Genomic DNA, 22,199 nt, shown 5'->3' with positions numbered 1-22,199 from the left:
CTCTCCATCGTTTCGCATTTAAAAGTTCTTTCTCTTACGCACAAATTCCACCATCCACCTTGTGATGAAAGAGATGTTTGTCACCCTCGCCGTCTTCGTCATCGTCATGCTATTCCTCAATAACTGCTGCTGCTACTGCTGCCTTTGCCTTCCTCGTGGAGACCTGGTCAGACTATACCCATTATCCCACCAAAGGTTGAATCTTTTTCGTTTTTAATATAGATGCTTGTTTAGTTCGCTTTCATACTCGAGTCTTGCCTTTGAAGCTCTTACTGAGTCGGGCAACCACGACAACGAGTTTTCGTCACTAGTTTGAAGAAATTTTTATAGTTCGGACGCGGTTGTATTCAAGTAAACCATTTTACTATTGCTTCTGATGCTGTGTGTGGAGCAAAACACTCTGGTTCTTGACGGTGCTTGTTTTATGGGATAAGTTTCAGGTCTTTAGCTTCAAGGTGGATTTTTTTTTTGTCCCTACTGAATCATGCTTGCTGGAGATTCGAATCTTTTGTTGGTGCGGAGCTATTTCTTTCAGCTGAGGCGTGCTTCCGGAATTTTTTTTTTTTCAGCTGGAGAAATCTTGATAGAGACAGAAGTTTCCCTGGTGGGTGATGGGGATGCTGCATGGTTTTGGGGATTTTTGTGTCTTTCATAGGAGCAAGTCGAAAGTTTCGACTTATGGAACATTTCTGGCGATCTTTTTCTGTTTGTTTTCATTGATTGCCGGAGCGCAGGATGATCCCATTACAGACCCTATGGAAGGTATGTACATGTTCTCTGCGTGTATCTAAGTTTTACTTTTTAAGATTCTGGGACTTCTTGTTTGTCCTGGTTGGAAGGAAAGGAAGTGCTTGCTTTTTTGTAGTTTTTGCGTGTGTGCCTCCTGCAGCAACTAGACTATAGCGTGCTGTTAAGATTGAACTGAGGGCTTCTTGATGCTAGCTTTCAGTAGCAGATACCTCATGTAAATGATGTGAAAAGTCGTCGTATGCGTAGGAGAGGCTTATGTTGGTGTTGCCGAGGCTTATGTTGGTGTTGCCGGTTTTCTTGTTGCAGTGAAGGCTTTGCAGGACATTAAGAGGAATTTGGTCGACCCAAACAAGAATCTGACCAACTGGAACCGAGGAGACCCGTGTACATCCAACTGGACAGGCGTTTTGTGCTTCAACACAACTTTGAAAGATGGTTATCTACATGTTAGAGAATTGTATGGCTCATTCTTCGTTCTTCTCCTTCTTATACTTGTGTTGGCATTCACCACATTAAGTCCTTTTCCCTTTTCCCCTCACTACAAGCAATTAGCTTCCAGAGAAGCTCATTGATGGGGAAAAGAAACGTACCATTGAGAACAAATGCGATAACGTGATTTGGTTCAGCGGTCTTTCTCTCCATTCTTTCTTTCTCATACAAAAAACTGGCAACATAATCTGCGGGCCCTTAGGGTATATTATGAATCAGCCTGCATTGCCACCTAGAAGCAGAAGGAGACGTGTGAGTCTCTGTGGTGCATGGTGCGTGTGGTTGTGCTGTGAGAGGGTGAGAGAAACTCAGGGTCAAGTAAGGGGGTTCCCAGATTCATTCCTCTGAGAGGGGATTGGTTTTTTCATACATATAGAGGTCTAAGAGTCCCTTTAGTTATCCTAGAAATAATCTAGCCTTTTACTTGAATTTAATGGAATTCAAAAAATTGGGCCACATGTGCACTCGTATTGCATCCTGTCTGCACTAATGTGGCAAATGTTGTTCTTTCATGAGGTTAAATGCAGACCTGGATTTCCTTAGTAGCTGCTAATGCGATATTGTTATCGGCATTTCTGAAACTCATAGTGGTGGCTGTTGTTCTGTTGCCAAACTTCAGGGGGGGATTGTGTAATCTGCTCTTAGTTTAGTGGACACAACTATTCGTATTCCATAAAGATTTTTGTTTCAAACTCAACTCATGTTGGAGGGAGTGATTGCCATAGTTTCTTTCCCTAGAATCTTGTTGATGCTATGTCAATATTCAAATTGTAATTTCACTTTGACGAAATGTAGATCAGGTAATCCATTGGCTGAAGTTTTTTCAAAGTGCATATGAATGTATGCACTTATTCTTTCATTAATTTTTTTATTTTTTGGCAATTTGCAGGCAATTGCTTAATATGAATCTATCCGGAACATTATCACCAGAGCTCGGCCACTTATCTCAAATGACAATACTGTGAGGCAAATTTCCCTAATTACTGTTTCCACCACTCTAGGATGAATGACTCTCAATGATAAGTCTAAAAGCAATTTCCCACCATTTTTCATCTTTTCTTGAAGGGATTTTATGTGGAACAACATAACTGGCAGCATACCAAAGGAGATAGGCAATATCACATCTTTGGTACTCTTGTGAGTAGAGATTTTACTTTTCTGCATAGTCTTTTGAATAAGAACTTACTTTTCCAGTTCGCGTACAATTTTAATCTGTGGAGAGGTTGACAATTTTCTGATTCATCTTATTACTTTCTTTATCTTTCAATTTACATTTGATATGATATCTCAGAAAAAAAAAGAGAACAAGAAACTTATTCTTGGTATTGATTGCTTCCAGGCTTCTGAATGGAAATCACTTAACAGGTCCACTTCCTGATGAGCTGGGTTACCTTCCAAATCTGGACAGAATTCAGATTGATCAGAACCAAATATCAGGACCAATACCTAAATCTTTTGCAAACTTAAATAAAACAAAGCACTTGTGAGTATATTTTATCAAATGTTCTTGTAGAATTGGAGCTGGTTTTGCTCATAATTCCTTTCTTTATCTTTTTTTACTCTTTACCTTCATGAGCAGCCACATGAACAATAATTCACTGAGTGGGCAGATTCCACCAGAGCTATCGCGATTACCAAGTCTTGTTCACTTGTAAGTTGTTCATTCATTACAGCGAAGTCGTTGTTCGGTACCATAATGAGTATATCTGTAGAGCTTGTGATCTCCTACCTTGTCCAGATTTCTCTCTCTCTCTCTCTCTCTCAATAACAGTTTGTCTGACAAATTTCTGCAGCCTGCTGGACAATAATAACTTATCTGGGTACCTTCCACCAGAGTTCTCCGAATTGCCAAAGTTACTTATACTGTAAGTTGTTCCCTTTCTGGGTTTTATTTATTACACTAATGACAAAGTAATTACGATTTTCTTTGATTTTCTTCCTTCTGGGTATCATGTTGTTCCTACATTTTTTGTTTGCTCATAAGTCGGATCTCAATTACTATTCAAGTGCTAATTGTGCTCGTGCTGTAAAAATTAGCTCTTCTATAACCGTGACCTCAAATGTGACATTTTGCACATATCATGAATGAAGTGCCTTTTCACATACCCATTCATGGAGATACATGGATCCATGCAAACAAACATAGGCATGTGCGCAGGGCTTGCACTCATTGCATGCATTCATCTCTCTCTCTCTCTCTCTCTCTCTGTAGGACTTGCGAGGAGATATTTACATCTATTTGCCGGAGTATTTTGTCACAAAAGTCTGCTGATACAAAGTGTTTTTTTGTCAAAGTTATACTAAAGATGGTCATTAACCTGTTCTAAGACCATATAAAATCTGAGTTGTCGTTCTTGTACTAGCAAGTGAAACGTTTTTCTTGAGAAGATTATATAGTCAGGCGAGATAGGTGGGACAAAGGGCTAGGGAAAATATAGCTTTGGGTAGATCAATACCTGCTATGCATGCATGAGGCTTAAAGTGCAGAAAAAGGCCTGTTCATAAGGTGAAAAATGAACTCATTACAACTTCTCCTGTAAACATGAAAATGTACCTCTTACTGGTAGAAGATTTTACAATTTAAAGATGTATGTGTATATTGAATTTAGCAGGGGAAGGTAGCGTAGCATATCCTTGTCCTAGTCTCTTTTGCTTGCAATAGACACAGTCAACAGATTAAACCTGTAGATCGCAGATTTGAAGTCAAATCTTGTGTCTTGTGAGCATAGAAGGAGAAGCCACTAAGCAGATTTGAATTTCTAGTCATTTTGCTTTGCAGAATGTTGGTTACAGACAGAGAGGTGACTCTGTCACTAAGCTGAGGTATAAGTATTGATACTCTTGACTTTGCATGGAATGCTGGATTTTCCAGTATTTAGTCTATATTTAGGAATGGCCTCTATCAACGGATATGAACATTTACAAGTAATGGCTTGCAACTTCAGTAGTTCTTGGACATGCTTTAACTTCATCCTCATGTTCGCCATAGTTTGCAAAAACAGGACTTCGTGGTTTTTTATCCAATTCCAAATGTCAAGGTGAAGACAAACTGAGTGGATGTTGTACTCATGGCATTTTGTGATTTCTAGTATGTCCCATAGCACATTAACCTCATTGCTCACAGAAAATTAGGTAGGCTCTTTGATGAAATGAAAAATTGTTAAGCTTAAATCAAAGTCAACAACCATGCTGGTGCAGAATCAGAAGATGTCTGACAAGACATCTTGCTTGCTGCAGACTGCTGTCCAACTTCTTCTTTTCGAGCTTATCATTTGCTTTGCAGTGTCCTGATAGCTACTCTTACATTCAAGTTATCTTGGCGGCCTTATTCAGGGAACTTACCAACCAAGTCTTTTTCTGTTGTCTGCAGTCAAGTTGATAACAACAACTTTGATGGGACTACAATTCCTCATTCTTATGGAAACATGTCAAAACTGTTGAAGATGTAAGTTCTCTGTATACCATACTTTTGTGCAGGTAGTGGAAAAGTTGCAAGATGAATCCAATTTACTCATGCTATATAATCAGTCTGGACTCTACGAATGAATTTCAATGCGTAAATTTTCTAGTTAGTGCTTTTGTTTTCGGTAGCATTGTATCTAATCACCAGGACTAGGAAGAAACCTCTGCCATCAGTAAATATGTGGTGTGAATCAAGGACTATAACCCATTAGCAGGATAAGAGAATCACGGCAAAAAATTTATCAGTTAAACAAATTAGGTGGATTAGGAGATCGTTCCAGATCATATAAACCTGGGTGTGTAAGTTTTGGATTTGCGAAAAGTTTGTTTCTTTATGGTTGCAGAGAGCAAATTTGAGTGTTAGGAAAGTCTATCATGAGATCACTTCATAACTGTTTTCTTTTTCGAGCCATCTCTCCATACCTGATTACATGTGAGTCGCCTTTTAGTGACCTAAGGGATTCACATGAACATGATTAGGTATAGTTTATTGTAGACAGGTTGGAGTGACTCCAAATTTTTTCATTCAACAAAACACATCGGTACCTCAACAGAAGAATTGGGTAACAGGGAAAAGGAGAGCGAGCATTGAATGTTTGCTGAGGGTGATGTCTTGGACCAAAGAGTGATTTATGTGGAGGAAGGCCGAGGATGATAATTGCATGTGCTATATGCTCTCAACAATTTCCATAACGTTTCCTCTGGTGTATCAACCATAATTTCTTTGTTCAAACTGTTGGCTTTTCACTAGATAGCTTGTATGTGTTCGGAAAAATCGGAGCATGATATTCAAATGTTGGGGTTGCATGTTCTACTATTTTGAAAAAGGTGTACACTCTCAGTTGGTTGTGAGATAAAAGATCATCATGATGTTTCACGCAGTTGTTCCAATGACAACCAAGCCTTATCCCACTCAGTGGGCTTCATTCAGTTGTTCCGTCTCTTATAAATCAATTTGTTGTTTCATCTAGTTATTTCAACTCCCAGCAGAAATTACCCACGTGAAGTAGTATATTATGTTCAGGAATGATCTTGGTGATTTTGTTGATCCTTTCAGGAGCTTGAGAAATTGCAGCTTGCAAGGAACAATTCCTGATCTGAGCAATATTCCAGGTCTTGGTTATCTGTAAGTAATAACTATTCAACTACTTCAATTAGGTACAATTAGAAAAACCTTTTTAGCAACCTATCTGTTTTTACATCAGGGACCTCAGTTCCAATAAGCTGAATGGGTCCATACCAACAAATAAGCTTTCAGAGAACATCACAACTATGTAAGTTTTCTTCTTAATCATTGATGTGAAAAGCTCCCCCACCCCCCTCCCTCCCCTCCTGCTCCTCCTTTTTCTTCCATCGATCTCTAAGACTCTTCACGTATTTAGTATACGATTTTTCTCATCCTGATGTTTTTCATTTTCTCAACAACTTGTCAGAGATCTATCAAACAATAACCTATCTGGAACCATTCCTGCCAACTTTTCAGGGCTTGTTAACCTTCAGAGATTGTAAGCAATCTGTCAGTTCCCTCCATTACTATGTGTTATGATTGTGCAGATGTGATTATCCACTGAGCAAAGGTTTTTTGTTCTTTTTTCTTTCCCCCAATGGTGCATCCAGCAATTCAGTAAATTTAACTGTTCTCTAATAATCTTATTTGTATGTCAAGATAAATTGTTGGTAGCATATTGTAAGTACCCATGCCAAGTTGATATATTGACCTAATTGAAAATGGCTCAATTTTATCCACAATTCACTGTGCAGGTCACTTGCAAATAATTCAATGGTTGGTTCTGTATCGTCTGATATTTGGCAAAATAGGACTGTCAAAGCAACTGAAAGATTGGACGTGTAAGAATGAGAATGTGAAAATTTATTCAACTTTGATTATTAAATGTCTTTTTATGGGAGTTACATGAACTTTTCAATTTTTCAGGGATTTGCAGAACAATCAATTTGTCAACATTTCAGGCAGCACTAGTCTTCCTCAAAATGTCTCTGTCTGGTTTGTCTATGCTCACTCCCATCCTGAAATTCACACATTTCGTAGTACTCTGGTTTAAATTTTTCTGCCAGATGAAAAAAATCCAAAAAGTTGCTGTGTTGCTTGGCAATCAGTGGCTTCAGGGAATGAAGTTGAAGAGATACTCACCTTCCCACTTTGTGAATTATTCTCTCTGCAGGCTTCAGGGGAACCCGTTATGCTTGAACAGCAACCTTGTTCAGTTTTGTCAATCTAAAATTTTTCCTACAGATAGCTTGCAGAACATGACATCCGAAGACTGTCCCAGTCAATCGTGCCCGCCCCCTTATGAATATTCAGTGTTGTCCCCTGTTCGGTGTTTCTGTGCTGCACCTTTGTTAGTTGGATATCGCTTGAAAAGTCCAGGGTTCTCGTACTTCGATGCCTATGAGAATGTGTTCTTGCAGTACCTGTCAGAGGGTCTCGTCTTGTATCTCTATCAAGTGCAGATTGATTCCTTTTCATGGCAACAAGGCCCTAGGCTGAAGATGTACATAAAAATTTTTCCCGTCTATCAAAATGAAAGTGACTCCCATCTGTTCAATGGAAGTGAGGTACTAAGAATCAGGCGCATGTTCACAGGCTGGAATATTCCTGACAGCGATTTATTCGGACCCTATGAACTTCTGAACTTCACTCTGTTGGAGCCTTACCAGGAAGGTCAGTTTGTCAATGACTTTCTAATCAAATTTTGTCTGTTATTTTTTTCCTTTCCTCTTTCAATTCACAAAAGTAGAGTCTAAGAATTTGAGTTTCTTTCTTCATTCACAATCATTGTTTTTGCACTCATTTTTGGTGATGTGATGCCCTTTTTGTTGTTAGGATCCTTCATCGAGGTCAATGTCATTAAAGGTCATTATGGGGTCTCTTTTTCTTGGTCTGGGTCTTTGTATTTCAGTTTTGTTGCACATTTCATTGACATTCAATTTCAATCAAGTCAATACTTCCCCAAGTGCCTCGTAGTGGGTAGTGAGATACAGTGGAAATCTGGAATGCGTTGTTAGCCTGCCATCATGGTTTCTGACTGATTGCTTGCAAAGTGTTGTGATGAAAGCAATCATGATGTTTGTTGTAAAAAACTATTGAATTGCACTAACGTGAGTAAATGGACCCAAGGGTTGGGCCTTCTCTATTATTTGCCCCTTTATGTCTCTAACTCTGGATCTTTTCAGCTCGTCACCAGTAGTTACATTTTTTAAGTAGGAATTTTTTGAAGGGAAACTAGAATGGTTATCTGTATTGGTGTACCTCTGAGTATAAATAATCCGTGTGCTAATCAATTCTGGTATCAGCAGATATTAGGCTACTATCTGTTTTTTCAATTTTATGCTCATGGGTGTATTTGCTCATTTTCTTTCTCCTTAGTATGAGGGTTGCATAACAAGAACCCTGTGGGTGATGTTTGTCACTATGACCCAAGCACATTTCCCACGGATTATGCTGCATTCCCAAACATGAAGTTACATTCGGTTTTAATGTTTGATTTGCATGCTGCGTCATTGTTTCTGGAACAGAGTTTCCAACTCTCTCATCATCTGGTATAAGCAAAGGGGCTTTGGTTGGCATAGTGCTGGGTGCCATTGCTGGGGCTGTCACATTATCAGCCATTGTTTCACTGTTCATCATGAGGAAACATCTGAGAGACCATCATGGCATTTCAAAGAGACGTCGATGTGAGTATAAGAAGGTCCACTTGTCGGATTCTTGATAATAATCTTCAGCCCATCTTTTTTTTTTCTTCCTGTTCTACTGCCTATTACATGCTGGATGAAACGGCATAGGCCAATGGGTGATTTTTATTAGTTGAGAGAGAGTATTTTGAGTTGCATGAGAAAGGAACCAAAAACAAGTTGCATATTCTTGACTATTGAGGATCCCATCGAGAAGTCTTCTTGAAATATTGTTGAAATTGATGTCACTCTTTGCTCATCATATCTTTTGTATTGCTCTATCAACAACTTTTCTCTTTCTTCTTAAATTAGATTTAATATGTATCTTAAAGAGCTCTGTAGTCTTCTTACTGGAAATTCTTAACTTCGAAGCAAATATTGAGCTGCAAATTGTTCGAATTAGTTGGTGAGTGTCTGTATGTTTGAATGATATCTGTAACTTTGCTCTGGATCACCTGCAGCATCTACGGCATCCATCAAAATTGATGGTGTGAAGTGCTTTGCCTACGGAGAACTGGCTTCAGCTACAAACAATTTCAGCAGCTCCACTCAAGTAGGCCAGGGAGGATACGGAAAGGTTTATCGGGGAGTTCTGGCTGATGGCACAGTGGTGGCCATAAAACGGGCGCAGGAGGGGTCATTACAGGGTGAAAGGGAATTCTTGACGGAAATTGAACTTCTTTCAAGGTTACACCATCGAAATCTTGTGTCTTTGATTGGATATTGTGAAGAGGAAGGTGAACAGGTACTTGCTAAACCTCATTGTAAATCCTACACTGATATAGTCTAGAAATTTCAAGCTTGCCTCATATCCAATTGCAATATACACAGTCTTCTTTCTACTGCACTTGATGACCGCTGTACAATTATAAGCAAAGTAGCTCCTGATCTTGTAGGTTATATATTGGAGGTAAGCTTATATGGTTTGCTAGTTAGTTCTTTCAAGCATTTCCTAGTCATTTAATGTATAAGGTGCATAGGAGTGCTTCTGCGGTAGCATGTTTCGTTCTTATGGTATAGCTACTAACCAGGGAAGTTCTTAGCATATCTGTGTGTAATTGGAATGATTAATTCTGTCTAGATATAGTGTAATGTGTAGATTCATGTCACTTGAATGCATTCAAGAGATTGGATTGAATAAGTTGTCAATTGTGGACCTGGCACTTTTAAGTACCAAAATGGAAGGATCTATTTCCATTGCTACTAACAAAATTGTCAGAAAAGGATTTAGGAGAAAGCAAAAGAAAGTTTTTGCTCCTTTAGCTGAGAAAAAAACATAAAATTACAGAACTTTTTGCTTTTTCTTTTATTTATGCTAAGGACAGATATAGATCTTACGTAGGCGACCATTTACTCCAAAAGTTCTAGAGTATGGCATGAAATATATTTTATGGTTTTACAAGTATGAGTTGAAGTCTGCAAAAAATTAATAAATGGAATTTTGGACTTGACCTTCATTCTATTTCATGCTTTTACCGTTGCGGCTTTTTCTTCAGATATCTTCTGGATTCTCTCTGTTCTGACATTCAGGATTATCAAAAGGTTGAATTTGATATTTATTGTATATCGGTTATGCAGATGTTGATATATGAATTCATGTCCAAGGGAACTCTACGAGATCATATTTCTGGTACTTTCTCGTTGCCTTCTTACATCGTCTTTAATGTTTATTAGCTTCTCATTGTTCTTCTTTTCCTTCTTTTTTTCCCTGGAGTCCATGCATGGATGAATGTCATAACCTTATACATAGCACGAATACTTTGAGATATTATTTTTATCCCTTTCATATCTGATGCTTAGAATATTCTGATCATAGAACTCAAAATTGGTTACCAATTCTCTGAAATGACCAATTCAAAAAATTCTTTGAATGTTAAATTTCAGGTCGATCTAAAGACCCTGTTACTTTTGGAATGAGACTGAGAATTGCCCTTGGTTCAGCCAAGGGCATCCTATACCTGCATTCAGAAGCAGATCCTCCAATTTTTCACCGTGATATCAAAGCCAGTAACATATTGTTGGATTCAAATTTTACTGCTAAAGTTGCTGATTTTGGACTATCGAGACTTGCACCTGTTCCAGATATTGAAGGCGTCATACCAGCTCATGTGTCAACGGTGGTCAAGGGGACTCCTGTAAGACCTATTGCTCCTGTATTAGCAATTTGCCAGGCTTTGCTTGATTCGGCTTTCGTATGCTCTCTGATTTGTGCAAGTTCTTCTGGTGTTTGTTACATATGCGCTTGTTGGTATCAATTCTGCATCTGCCTTTAGAGCTACTTTATAAGTCTTATTTGCAAAGGATATCTGCTTATTGTCATATTATTGTTTTTGGTGCAACTGGTCTGAATTTCTCTCTGACAAAAGTTCACTCCTCATAATAGTTACCTTGTTAGATAACAAAGAGTAGTAGGACTTACTCGAGGAATATATTCAAGAGAAAATTGGAGGGTCATTTGCTCATTTTGTCGAGAGTTACTTTCAATCATGTACTGTATGTAAACTTCAGATACTGTATTGTTGAAATGTTTCGACTTGAATACACTAATGATAATCTATTAGAAAGTGTTAGCAAGTCCAACTCAAAAGCTTACGGGCTTGTCGGAATAGATTAATTTTTGCCTTGTGCTTGACCTAAATTTTGCGACAGCCCCATTTTGAATACTTTTTAACCCGGAATACCCAAAACTTTCACAACATATAAATGTTGATGCATAGATTCACATATAAACTTTTCAAATTATTTTGGCGAGAAATCAAAGAAGTATCCTTTTGCTTTTACTTAATCGTGATCCACAGGCCTGCTATTAGGTGGTGGGTGGCATATGTATACGGCCATAGTAAACCCTAATAAACAAGCAATATGGGATACTTTAAAACTTCCTCTCACATGTAGATCAGATTGCGAACAATACATGCAGTTGACAAACGGGAAGCGTCACACTTGAAATAAAGCTCAGGTGGAATCTGGCTCTGATACAATATTAGCGAGTCCAAAACAAAAACTTAAGTTTTTAGGTAGAAGTAGACGACGTATATATACGGTCATTTAAACCGCATAGACAAGTTATATGGGATACTTTAGCAAAAGAGTATCACGACACAGACATTTCATGCCATGTGTCATGTCGATGAGTGCTACATCGATAGCCATCAGTTGTTAGCAGGATCTCGGATTCCAATTGATCCAATTGAAACCATTAAAAATGGCGACATAAAGTTCTTATGCAATTGGTAATTCGGTTCAACCTTTTTTTCTCTGGATAGAGATGATAGATAGTGCAGGTAATGTCAAATTGAAGTAGAAACTTTAGCAGGAGGACATACAATGCAAAAATAACAATGTGGGAGGGCATTTAACAACTTGATTGCACTATGCCCGACAATAGTAGAAGAGGTCAACACCTGCTTACGTGTATTTACAATTTGTCAATGAGACGTCAGGGATCACAGACAAATTATTGTGGTGAGGATATTGGGGTTGGAATTTATACACAGCTGGTGAATATGTGACATGGAGTTGTCAGAAACAGAAGAAATGGAGTTAACATAACTGTATGTCTTTTTTACTGAGTATCAATATGTCTCAGCCCAAGTGAAGAATGGCATTCTTTATTCGATGCTGACGTTATCCTAAATATACTGACTTTAAAGTTAGGAAATCACTACTGGTTTGCAGTAGGCATATATTCTTAATTTCTAATTCACTGCCGATGCATCACAATTTAGCTATTCAATATCCAAAAGATTTATTTGCTTGCTCTTTCTTCTTTGCTTGCCTTCTTGCTCTTTCTTCTTTGCTTATGTACAAGCTAATCTCCAGAATCTGGTTTGATCATGGTTTACAAGATGGGAATATGAGTGTCTTGTCTATGTTAAATTTTTGCAGGGTTATCTTGACCCGGAGTACTTCTTGACTCATAAATTGACAGACAAGAGCGATGTTTATAGCCTCGGTGTCGTGTTTTTGGAGCTATTGACCGGGATGCAGCCCATCTCGCATGGCAAAAACATTGTTCGTGAGGTAATATCATAATGTTTCAGTTCTTTTACATGATTACCTGGAAAGAGAGTATGTGCTCCCTAGTGGTATGAAATGGCTGAGAGCAAGGAGAGTGCATTTTATTATATTGGCTCCAGTGCATGAGATTTTCTCTCTATGTATACCTGGGAGCAAACAGTTTAGCAGGACAGTCGAAGGCTTTGAAGTGGATCCTGATTGTGCTGACTTCGTAATTTGTTTCCCTGATCTAAAAGGAGCTTTATGAGTATCGTGGGACTCTACATTATGTGTAACACAGAGAAGTACATTCGTTGATCCTTGATAGTTTTCCTAATCATTCTATGACCAGAGCTTATGGAATTTTATTACCATGTGATACTTACTAATAGAATGGTAATACATCAGTTACACCGTATTCTGGTGTGTAACTTTATAGTCGGCATGGCAGGTGAATACCGCATACCAATCTGGCACCATCTCCTCTATCGTTGATGGAAGCATGGGATCTTATCCTTCAGAATGCGTCGAGAAGTTCCTGATGTTAGCCCTGACATGTTGTCGAGATGAGACAGATGCACGGCCCTCAATGGCAGACGTCGTGCGCGAGCTGGAAAGCATATGGCTAATGACACCCAAGTCAGATGGTAGGACGACAGAATCCATCTCAATCGAGGCCACAAAGAAAATGACACCGCCGTCCTCTTCTTCCGAGATAATGAATCCTAATGTGTCATACGATGTCTCCGGCAGCGATCTCATCAGCGGAGTTACGCCGACGGTCACCCCGAGATAAAGCCGCTTCCCTGTTTTTCTTCCTCTCTCTCTGTTGGGAAATCTAGGTGAAAATAGCTTGATTGACCTTAATTAGTTTGCTGATAATGTAGTTACCTGCACTCCAACATGCCTCATAGTAGCTGAACTAGCTTGCGTTCACTTTTGCGCCGATATTTGTTGTATAGGTCATTCGCAATGCTTGTTCATCCTTAGGGACAGATGCCTGGAAGTTACTGCTAAATATGATAGTTAAGATATTGTTTGATCTCTCTCTCTCTCTCTCTCTCTCTCTCTCTCTGCGCTCGCATTTTCGCATTCATGTATTAAGGTGGATACATTCATTTCTCGATTGAACCAGGCATGAGCTAGGGTCCAGCCAAACTGGGCTCAAATCGCTCAACTGAAGCCAAGCTGATTTGAAGTTGCCCCGTTTGTTATGTTCAGTTCAAAACCATCATTTGGTTATACGTGTTCTCACTCCTAATCAAGCTTGCATAGATACTTTGACTAACAACTAGCTGAATTTAGCAGGCCATGTCACTAGGTGCTCGGCCTAACCGATAATTGAACTGAGTCTGAAACCTTGCGTTTACTATGGCAGAAGTTGTTGGTAACCAAGGGTTAATCCACCTCTAGATTGTCTAGATCGGCAGGTAGGGACGGTTCAAATTAAAGGGTGAACCTAACTTTGCGACTCGAGCTTGTCTGCTATAAACAACGACATGCCAGTTTCTCGAGCTCGATCGGACCTAGCTCATGCAGGATTAGGCTAACGTGTACCTTTCTATACAAGTCTTTTTGCTATGACCGCCCATTTGACATCAGATTTAGCAGGTTGTTAAACCCATAATCAATCTCTTATCTGCAAGGTTCCTCTATTTGTAGCCGTTCATTGCTTGGATCGTGAATTCTTTTTCTTTTCTTTTTGCTCGAGTAATCTACTTTTACCATCTAAAAATAGTCAACACGCTTTGGCCAGACATCCGATGCTGCAAATGCCCTGAAAATCTTGCTTTGTTTTATCACTGGAAGGTGACCCATCATGCCATCCACCGGATATAATGACTCAAAACAAAAGAGATGAACCAATACGAAATGTATTTTTATTGATTGTAGTAATATAGAGTAGTAATGATATTTTTATATGCGTTGTAAAGCAAAGTACTTTCTTATCTCTGCAATTAGAAGTATACTAGACCTCCTATTTTTTATGAAAAGAATGAATCTTTTTATCGAAGGATCAGAAAAAAATAGGTCCGGATCTCCTGCTGGAATGATTTGGAAGATCCAAAACAAAAAATAGTGGTATTTGCTCCTACGTGGGTCCAGTCAGTCTTTGTGCCCCTGGGCCACTTCCTCATCTTGTTTCTCCACCACCCATGCAAACGTCCCAACGTTTGAAAGCCACATTACTCCCGTCTTGAGCCTCTCCCTCTATTGGACTGTCTTTCTCCCGCAGGGATAAACAAATGGCAGCTGCGGTCTGCTTCAACTGTGCCACGCCGGCCAGCACCGGTCTCCAGCCACGCAAGCGATGCCTAGAGGACCGTGTCGTTTTGGGGAAGATCGCCAAGCAGCTGAATGTGACGAGGGTGAGTGCGGGGCGAGGACAGCCTTCAAGAAGGTCCAGGGTCGGACCTGTAAGATGCAGTGGGGTCGGGATAGGGGACTTTATCGGAGGCGATCTGCTGAAGCCCGACCTCGGCCGCTGGCTCTCGGACGTCGAGGAGCACAAAGCGCTCGCCATCTACACGCCTCACGAGGGAGGCTATGAGGGACGCTACCTCAATCGCCTCAGGCGCCAGGGCTACTACTTCCTCGACCTCACGGCTCGAGGCCTCGGCGATCCCGAGACCACTCTCACCAAGATTCACCCCGTTTGCCCTGTAAGCTCACGAGCTCTCCCAGCTCCGTTTCTTTCTCGATCGCAATCTACTCCTTTCGGCACATCCTCCTGACTTCGATCTTGTTCCTGCATTGGAGAGATAGCCGCACGTCGGGAAGCAGCCCATAGCAAGGTGGTATTTCCCACCGGAAGTAGATTACAGGCTCGCGGCACTACCCCCTGATGCTAAAGGCCTAGTCGTCTGGATAATCGAGGCCAAGGTAGGTTGAGACGTGAGCCTCCTCGACCTGAATTCTTTGGAGGCATAGGCAACCCATGTTGATGGTTGATACCATACGCCTCCTTTTTGTTCCCCAGGTTCTGTCCAAATCCGAGCTCCAGTTTCTCGCCTTACTTCCCACGCTCCGGCCGAAGGTCAGGGTCATCGCAGAGTGCGGCAACTGGTATGCACCAACCTGTAACTGCTCGAAAGTATTTTACTAAGGGGGAATCAGTTGCACATTTCATCGCTCGATGAGTAATAGCTTTAAGCTGCTTCTTTCAAATGCATGCCCAGGCGAAAGGTCATGTGGAAGCCGCTCAAAGAAATCGCAGGTTTGACTGCAGATACCGAATCATGATCGACCCAGCCAGGGGACACCAATAGTGATATCAACAGCAAATCAGGAATGCACGGTAGATGATTTACAATCCTCCAGGCAATGATTGCTCCAACTTCGCCATTGTCCGAGGAACTCAGTCGTGGCAGGGAGGAGCACCAGAAAATCAATACAGCCCTTGGCAAGCTGTTGCCTGTGCAGAAACTACATATGTTGACACAACTATGTTTGCTATTCATTGCTCTTAGATTATCTACTCAAGGCATCCAACGAGCACAATTTTTAAACGTGTCACCACCTGGAAAAATGCATAAGCAAGGAAGACACTGTGTCGCATCCATTGTATTACATTTCCTATTATGTAATCAACTAACAGACCCGGCAGGTAAAACGGAAAAGCATAGCAGTTTCACATTCTTACGCTCCAGAACTCGCCCAAGTTAATAGTGCATCTTTTCAAAGGATAGAGAAAACAATGCTCAAAGAAACAGATGAGCAGTAAAGGATCACTTAAAAATGCATCAAGGCACAGAAGGAAGTCGCACAATTGATACACAAGAAACGTTGCCATAAGGAGAATTGGTTAGGAATGAATTTTCAATTGCACAGTTTATGATACATATGTTATCACATTTTTTATTCTACTAATCAACCCCCAAAGGAAAGAATTTACACATTTTATTCTAAAGTTTCCTCTTCCCCCGTCTCCCAGTGTCCAATTCCACTAGCCTTGATGATGAAGCCGGTAATGGGGTTGACAACCCAACAGATTCCGGGATATCCAGATTTACTCCCATAGATGACCCTAGAGCATGCTTGGCATCAAGCTCATGATAGTTTTGAACTTCAAGTTTCACTTTGTCAATCTGTTCAGGATACGCAAAGATGATAATTAGTTTCAATCCTACAAGTTAACTTCCAGTCACGTCCCTCTGCTCAACATGACAGGAGTTAAGTGCAAGGGCATAAGAGATGATCTTACTATTTCAATATGGTGAATAGATGAATGAGCATCAGCAAGTCTCTTTTGCAGATCATCAACCTTCTTTCTCTGATATTCAGCGTTCTCCATCTCATTTCCTCTCTCTCCTAATTCTTGATACAAGGCTGGACTCAAATATAGTGCACATAAAAGACCAATTAGATCCTTCTTGTTTTCGCCCCCTTTTGCCAGTATAAAAACAGTGAGGACTTCAATGCCATGATCCAGCAGTTTAAACTATGCCCATGCCTATTTAGGGTAAATTGCTTCCAATCCTTGAAGACAGGTGAGATGTGCATGCCTACATCTAATGTCAGCATTGCCCTATGTTGTATCTCAAGAATAGCAGTGTTTTAAAGGTAACTACCAGGGAACCATGCTATGCGACGAAAGGTCATGTAGAAAGTATATGCATAACCAAGAAGAAAACAAATTCAGGCTGTGTATACTAGAATGGGATAAAGGATATACCTGTTAGTACAGATAACACCCAAATCTGAGTGGGTATATCAGTAAGTTTCTTTGCCAATGTAAGAGAAGATCTCAAGATCTCTCTGGCTTGCGCAGTGTCATGCAAGGCAAGTGCTAGACTACCTAGAATTGTCAAATATTGTGCAACAAGTTGAAGATTCCCCAAGTGAGAATGTGTCAACTGCAATCCTCTCGCTAGCCGATTCCTGAACCGAAGAAACCCATTTACTTCGCTGATGGAGAAGGAATAAACACATTTTCTGCATTTTGATTAATTGCCCCAGATACATGCATAATTGTAATCAATAGTTTGAGTAGATAGAATGGCAATGGCTCCTTCACAGTTTTAGATATAACACATTTAATCATCCAAAATATTAATAAAGATATCAATGGCCAGTGATTGAAAGAGGACCATATCGGTTAGCTATTAAGGGTCTGTTTGGCAACGATTATGATCCAAAAAAGTAATTCTGATTAAAATCACATCATCCGATTCTACTCGCTGATTGATTTTTAGAGAATTAGAACGCCTTTGGTAATCGCACAAAATTTATGTTCCAGCGAACAACTAGGTGGCGAGAAATTTTTTTTTTAAATTTTCATCTTTTATTAAAAAAATTTAAAAAATCGTTTTTTTACATTTTTAATTTTTTTTTAAACTTTAAACTTTTAAAGTTTTAATTTCTTCCCCATTTTTCATTTTTTATTTGAATCCCCGTTTTTTAAATTTTTAACTTTTTTTGTTAAATTTTAAAGCTTATTTTTAAATTTAATTTTAAAAAAATTAGTTGTTAGTAAATTTCCAAATCTAATTTTAATTTTTTTTAAAGTTTAGAAGTGCACGTGCACTTAATCTTTTAAAAAAAATCGAGACTTTGTTCTTTTTTATGATTTTCAAAACTGATTCTTTTTTCCGGAATCAACTTTTTTTTTTTAATTCTTGTTTTTGCTCCAAAATTGTTCCCAGAAACAGAATTAGAATCATTTACGTTACCAAATATATTTTTCATGTTTTTTTTTTCCGGAGAACAGAAAATCAAAATCGTTTCCAAATAGGCCCTAATATATCCACTTCAATCCTCACAGAAAATTCTTAGTTTCCTTTTTCTTAAATGCATCAGTTTCCCTCCAAAGTCGCATCAATAAGCATGCTACCCTAATCCGGGAAAGAAATCTTGGGGATACAAGAGATTTACCTAGCTTCTTGTAAATCATGCTGCCTCATCAATAGAAGACCGTAAGCAAACAGGACACAGGTTTTCTCACGAACTCCAACGAATGAATCGATCATTCTGTAAACAGGCCCAATTAAGTCGAGTGCCTGGATGAAAACAATAACAAGTATTAGAATCTAATCCATCAGGAGCATCATTACATGACAAAAGCCAAATTCTCAGCAACCTCCTTATTTACCTGTGCAGAGGAATCAGCATCTCCAATGCAAATGTAAGAGACAGCTGCATAAATCTGACACATCGCTTGCATTGATTTGCTCTCAGTTATCTGAAAGTTTATCATCAGTTTAGTTAGCTTAAAATTTGGTGCAAGTAAACAAGCATTTTAGCGGGAAACTCCCCAGCAATTTTTCAAGAACGTAATAATTACAACTCAACTCTTGCCAGAGTGTGTTAGTTGGGTTAGTTCAGATGACAAACCTTTGCCGCTTCAATGTAATGAAAAGTAGCTTCACTATAACAGCCAACTGAATGGGCGTATTGGCCCCTAAGCATTTCAATTACGCTCTCACAAGCCTGTAAGATAGTTGGAAAGCGTGTAAACCACTTCTTCATCTGCACCAAAGCCTGCGAGTATAGATGCTACTCTTAGTTTTTCTTAGCTTGTGTTAAAACAATTTTACTGCTCATAAATAAACAAAGAAACCAAGATCTCTCTCTCCCACGTTTCCAATAGTTTTTAGACAATGCTGTTCTATCCTCAAGTGCAGATCAAGCAGTAAATCCATTGGACTGCCAAATAGCTTGATAAGGAAACTGGCCGAAAGCTCCGTTAGAGAATCATCAATAGCTACATACTAAGATTATAGAGAAAGCTTTACTTCTTGCAGAGCGTCCAAATAAGCCTGTTATTCCCGAGCCATATTATCTTAGCTTAATAAAGAGATGAAAAGGGTGAATAGAACCAAGCTTCCGGTCATCAAATTTCTTTATAAAGATGGGTATTCCAAAGAGGAATGCCAGATTCAAATCTTAAAGAATTACAGATACTGTCAAATCCACTATTGACTCCATATTATCTATATTTTCTAGAACCCCCATTCCTGAGTAATCCCATGGGCTTTATGTGCATAGTGTCAATGATGTAGAAAAGCCGAACATCGATTATCGACCTAGAACTTCCTACAGAAAAAACCATTTCTGTTATTCTTTCAAATTCCACATAACTCTGAAGGCAAGCCACCAACCTCCTGTGCTTCAACAAATTCAGATCGTGTGAGATCCACAGCCACCTTGTTTTCAAGAAATTGCATCAGTAGCATTAAATATACACCAGCCATCCAGATAGCAGAATGTTGCAAATCCACCTCTGCCAAAAAGAAATTTTGAACCAGGAAAATCATTTAGCTTTATGCAAAGAAAAGGTGCCCAGCTTTCTGGTGTTCAAGCAGGAGCTTACCTTTAATATTGTCAGTTATGCCTAGCTTCATCAGCTCATCTGTTTACACTACATGATTCAGATTATTAGAACTTGTGTGCTTTCTTAGAGCAAACAAATGTAAATCACAGGTGAGACAAAAGAATCATGCAAATTAGTTTTCAGGTTGATTCTGGAGTGATTAGCAAAAGGGATTACACATGCAGCTGATCTTGGCAAGAAGATGACCTTGCTAACACAAATGGAAGGGATTGTCTCAAAGAAGCACTGACCCTGGACAATACGCATGCCAGATTTGATTCTCTTGCTGCATTCTTTGAACAGTCCTTTTGGACGTCCAGAAACTACCACCATAAGATCAACAAGTGCATACACAGCACTTCTAGGAAGCCATTCCCCATTCATAGGAGAAGGGGCCAGCTCCAGCTTATCTCCCCACAGCTGCTTTATATTTACATACTGATCTGGTTCCAGAGGCCCAGATGAATTTACAGAAGTCATGCTTTTCAGCTGCTCTTGAAGCTGAGCTTGTTTTTTAGACAACGCTGATATATCCCTCGAGTGCAGATCAGGCTGGGAAAGGCGTTGATCCAAAGCATCGAGTTCTCTTGTTAGCTCTCGTATATTCTGCGTCATTTGCAAATCAGCCTTCATAGCATTATCCAATCTTTCGGCATGCTCTGCAGCACCCTTGTAGTCACAAGTCCGAAGACAATAGAAGATGTGCAGCAGCTCGTTGTAAAACAGTAAACCAAGGCAGCCTTGTTGCTTTTGGAGTATGGCATTGTACAATAGAATAAAAACCAGATTTAATGAGTACTCAAGAATGCTTTTGTAGCAGAAACAGATAGTAAATCAAAACCATATGTCACAAGTTGCTTTATGGGCATACCGAATATAAGAATGGCATTATCCATCATATGGATCCAAACCCAAACTTACTCTATCTAGCTGAATGGAGGCCCAAGCCTTGTCGCAGTTATGAACAGCTCTTTCTACTGTGCTCTCATCCTCCCATTGCATCAGGTGCACGTGCAGAATAGATGTCGCAAAAAACATCTGATCCCTCATACAGTAACAAGGAGTCAGAACAATGCAAAGACCATGTCCCTCAAACTCATCCAAGAGTAAAATTCAAATGAAGCCAGTGCCACATACCCTCCCACATACATGCATAAAAAAAATTGAGGACATGCTAGGCTGTTCATCCTATCTAGGAGCATCGAAACATGACAAATTGCAACAAAATCAAGCACTCTAGATACTTAAATATTAGCTGCCATTAACCAGTGACTACCAAAATCAATCCAAGCTACACAACAGAGAGTCGAGAACCTATCTAAATCATGAATGATCGAGCGAACGGGTAGAAGAAGAAGCAATGCAAAACACCAACCTCTAGCTCTGGGTAACACAATTCGGATGCAAACCGGTACCCGCTTTCTAAGGAGGACACCGAATTACGAAAGTCCCCTTCAATGATAAGAGCGTTGGCGAGCTGCGAGTAGAAGTTGCAGGACCAGAGCTTAGAGGCAACCCTTCAGACACAGAAAGGAATCCATAAGAGAAACAAACAAATGACTGACAAGGACTGAAGAACTGAGAAATCGCTCGTATCAAACCCTCGAAAACTGATCAAACGAGAGAGAGAGAGAGAATTACGGGTCCGAGGCGGCGGCGGGAGGGGAGGAGGCGAGGTCGAGGGCGCGGTGGAGGATGTTCTTCTGGGAGGTGATGGCACCGATGAGGTGGTAGCAGTGGCTGAGTAGGCTGGAGCAGCGGAACTTGAGGTCGAAGGAGGAAGGGATGGAGTTGAGGAGGAGGTGGGAGCGCTCGAGGTGGGACTTGGCGTTGGTGACGCTGTGGGAGTAGCGGAGGAGGAGGGTGGCGATGCGGAGGCGGGTCTTCACCTCCACCATCGGCAGGAGGGAGGTCGGGCCCTGCACGACGGCCTCCAGGCACTTGATCGCCTTCCCCACCTCCCCTCTCCTCTCCGCGTAGTCGGCCAGCCCCCAGAGCCCCTCCGCCACTGCTTCCATTCTCTCTCGCTCTCTCTTCCGGCGAGGGAGACCCGGAGAAGTGAAGAAATACGGCCGTTGTGGTCGGCCGGAGTTCGGGACTACCTATCGGAAGGACTAGCCAGTCCTATTCTTTTTTGTTTTTTGGGGGGTGGGGGTCGAAGGACTAGCTAGCTAGTCCAATTGAGTCGCTCAAAATGTCTGGTCTCGTCGCAAATGATCGTCGTCCGGTCAAAATCAAAGTCAACTGTACCAAGATGTCGTTGGCTCCACGTTTTGTGATCTAGTATTTTGCTTTTGCGTTCTCAAATCATAATAATCGCATAATAATATTCGCCGAAAATCTGGGTGCCGCGCTATCGCGACGAGCACTTACAGATCGCTCCGACCATAAATAATCACATGTATTCGATTAACGTGCACATCATTTGACCGATGATTATTTGCACGATTAATGCGTTCCAAAGGATTTTGAAGGTACTTGTGGCAACAGGCTTTTG

General features: G+C 40.3%; 3 protein-coding genes across 6 annotated transcripts; 2 read left to right on the top strand and 1 right to left on the bottom strand.

Moving 5' to 3' along the window:
- On the top strand, nucleotides 1–13,435 carry LOC115736656 (probable LRR receptor-like serine/threonine-protein kinase At1g06840). 2 transcript variants are annotated; one of them, XM_030668456.2, is made up of 21 exons: nucleotides 1–195; nucleotides 570–762; nucleotides 1,057–1,207; nucleotides 2,129–2,200; nucleotides 2,305–2,376; nucleotides 2,579–2,722; nucleotides 2,819–2,890; nucleotides 3,033–3,104; nucleotides 4,610–4,684; nucleotides 5,759–5,827; nucleotides 5,907–5,975; nucleotides 6,135–6,206; nucleotides 6,463–6,549; nucleotides 6,635–6,703; nucleotides 6,882–7,381; nucleotides 8,236–8,394; nucleotides 8,853–9,136; nucleotides 9,970–10,021; nucleotides 10,276–10,526; nucleotides 12,280–12,414; nucleotides 12,842–13,435. In XM_030668456.2, exons 2-21 carry the CDS (start codon nucleotides 612–614, stop codon nucleotides 13,184–13,186), a joined length of 2,901 nt encoding a protein of 966 aa, XP_030524316.1. In that variant the 5' UTR covers nucleotides 1–195; nucleotides 570–611; the 3' UTR covers nucleotides 13,187–13,435. The 2 variants fall into 2 exon arrangements, with proteins under 2 accessions (XP_030524316.1, XP_030524317.1); XM_030668457.2 differs by lacking the exon at nucleotides 1–195 and adding an exon at nucleotides 304–455.
- A 1,137-nt stretch (nucleotides 13,436–14,572) lies between these two features.
- Nucleotides 14,573–16,029, top strand: LOC115736678 (NAD(P)H-quinone oxidoreductase subunit N, chloroplastic). 2 transcript variants are annotated; one of them, XM_048284042.1, is made up of 5 exons: nucleotides 14,573–15,053; nucleotides 15,157–15,273; nucleotides 15,371–15,456; nucleotides 15,570–15,638; nucleotides 15,699–16,029. In XM_048284042.1, exons 1-4 carry the CDS (start codon nucleotides 14,637–14,639, stop codon nucleotides 15,631–15,633), a joined length of 684 nt encoding a protein of 227 aa, XP_048139999.1. In that variant the 5' UTR covers nucleotides 14,573–14,636; the 3' UTR covers nucleotides 15,634–15,638; nucleotides 15,699–16,029. The 2 variants fall into 2 exon arrangements, with proteins under 2 accessions (XP_048139999.1, XP_030524364.1); XM_030668504.2 differs by having other exon boundaries at nucleotides 14,574–15,053; nucleotides 15,570–16,029.
- Nucleotides 16,030–16,104: 75 nt separating this feature from the next.
- On the bottom strand, nucleotides 16,105–21,824 carry LOC115736677 (sister chromatid cohesion protein SCC4). Of its 2 annotated transcripts, none has more exons than XM_048284041.1 (12): nucleotides 21,344–21,824; nucleotides 21,078–21,219; nucleotides 20,623–20,740; nucleotides 19,954–20,385; nucleotides 19,703–19,741; nucleotides 19,491–19,612; nucleotides 18,724–18,870; nucleotides 18,482–18,571; nucleotides 18,265–18,389; nucleotides 17,066–17,271; nucleotides 16,595–16,719; nucleotides 16,105–16,478 (listed from the first exon to the last, which is right to left on the bottom strand). In XM_048284041.1, exons 1-12 carry the CDS (start codon nucleotides 21,718–21,720, stop codon nucleotides 16,296–16,298), a joined length of 2,106 nt encoding a protein of 701 aa, XP_048139998.1. In that variant the 5' UTR covers nucleotides 21,721–21,824; the 3' UTR covers nucleotides 16,105–16,295. The 2 variants fall into 2 exon arrangements, with proteins under 2 accessions (XP_048139998.1, XP_030524363.1); XM_030668503.2 differs by having other exon boundaries at nucleotides 19,954–20,449; nucleotides 20,624–20,740.
- Between the last annotated feature and the right edge of the window lie 375 nt (nucleotides 21,825–22,199).

The sequence above is a fragment of the Rhodamnia argentea genome, chromosome 8, assembly GCF_020921035.1.
Source record: "Rhodamnia argentea isolate NSW1041297 chromosome 8, ASM2092103v1, whole genome shotgun sequence".
In the NCBI taxonomy this organism is placed as follows: Eukaryota; Viridiplantae; Streptophyta; class Magnoliopsida; order Myrtales; family Myrtaceae; genus Rhodamnia; species Rhodamnia argentea.
The sequence above is the reverse complement of the archived record's forward strand: the minus strand, read 5'-3'. Positions and strand labels throughout refer to the sequence as shown.

What these genes read in the sequence shown, in the direction of transcription:
- LOC115736656 (XM_030668456.2), top strand. Translation starts at nt 612, where the DNA reads ATGGGGATGCTGCATGGTTTTGGGGATTTTTGTGTCTTTCATAGGAGC. An exon ending in CATTTCAAAGAGACGTCGAT is followed by an intron (nt 8,395 to 8,852) that starts GTGAGTATAAGA and finishes GATCACCTGCAG; the next exon opens with CATCTACGGCATCCATCAAA. An exon ending in GTGAAGAGGAAGGTGAACAG is followed by an intron (nt 9,137 to 9,969) that starts GTACTTGCTAAA and finishes TCGGTTATGCAG; the next exon opens with ATGTTGATATATGAATTCAT.
- LOC115736678 (XM_048284042.1), top strand. Translation starts at nt 14,637, where the DNA reads ATGGCAGCTGCGGTCTGCTTCAACTGTGCCACGCCGGCCAGCACCGGT. An exon ending in AGATTCACCCCGTTTGCCCT is followed by an intron (nt 15,054 to 15,156) that starts GTAAGCTCACGA and finishes TTGGAGAGATAG; the next exon opens with CCGCACGTCGGGAAGCAGCC. An exon ending in ATCGCAGAGTGCGGCAACTG is followed by an intron (nt 15,457 to 15,569) that starts GTATGCACCAAC and finishes ATGCATGCCCAG; the next exon opens with GCGAAAGGTCATGTGGAAGC.
- LOC115736677 (XM_030668503.2), bottom strand. Translation starts at nt 21,720, where the DNA reads ATGGAAGCAGTGGCGGAGGGGCTCTGGGGGCTGGCCGACTACGCGGAG. An exon ending in CATGATTTACAAGAAGCTAG is followed by an intron (nt 17,272 to 18,264) that starts GTAAATCTCTTG and finishes TCTTCGGTTCAG; the next exon opens with GAATCGGCTAGCGAGAGGAT. An exon ending in CTATTCACCATATTGAAATA is followed by an intron (nt 16,479 to 16,594) that starts GTAAGATCATCT and finishes TATCCTGAACAG; the next exon opens with ATTGACAAAGTGAAACTTGA.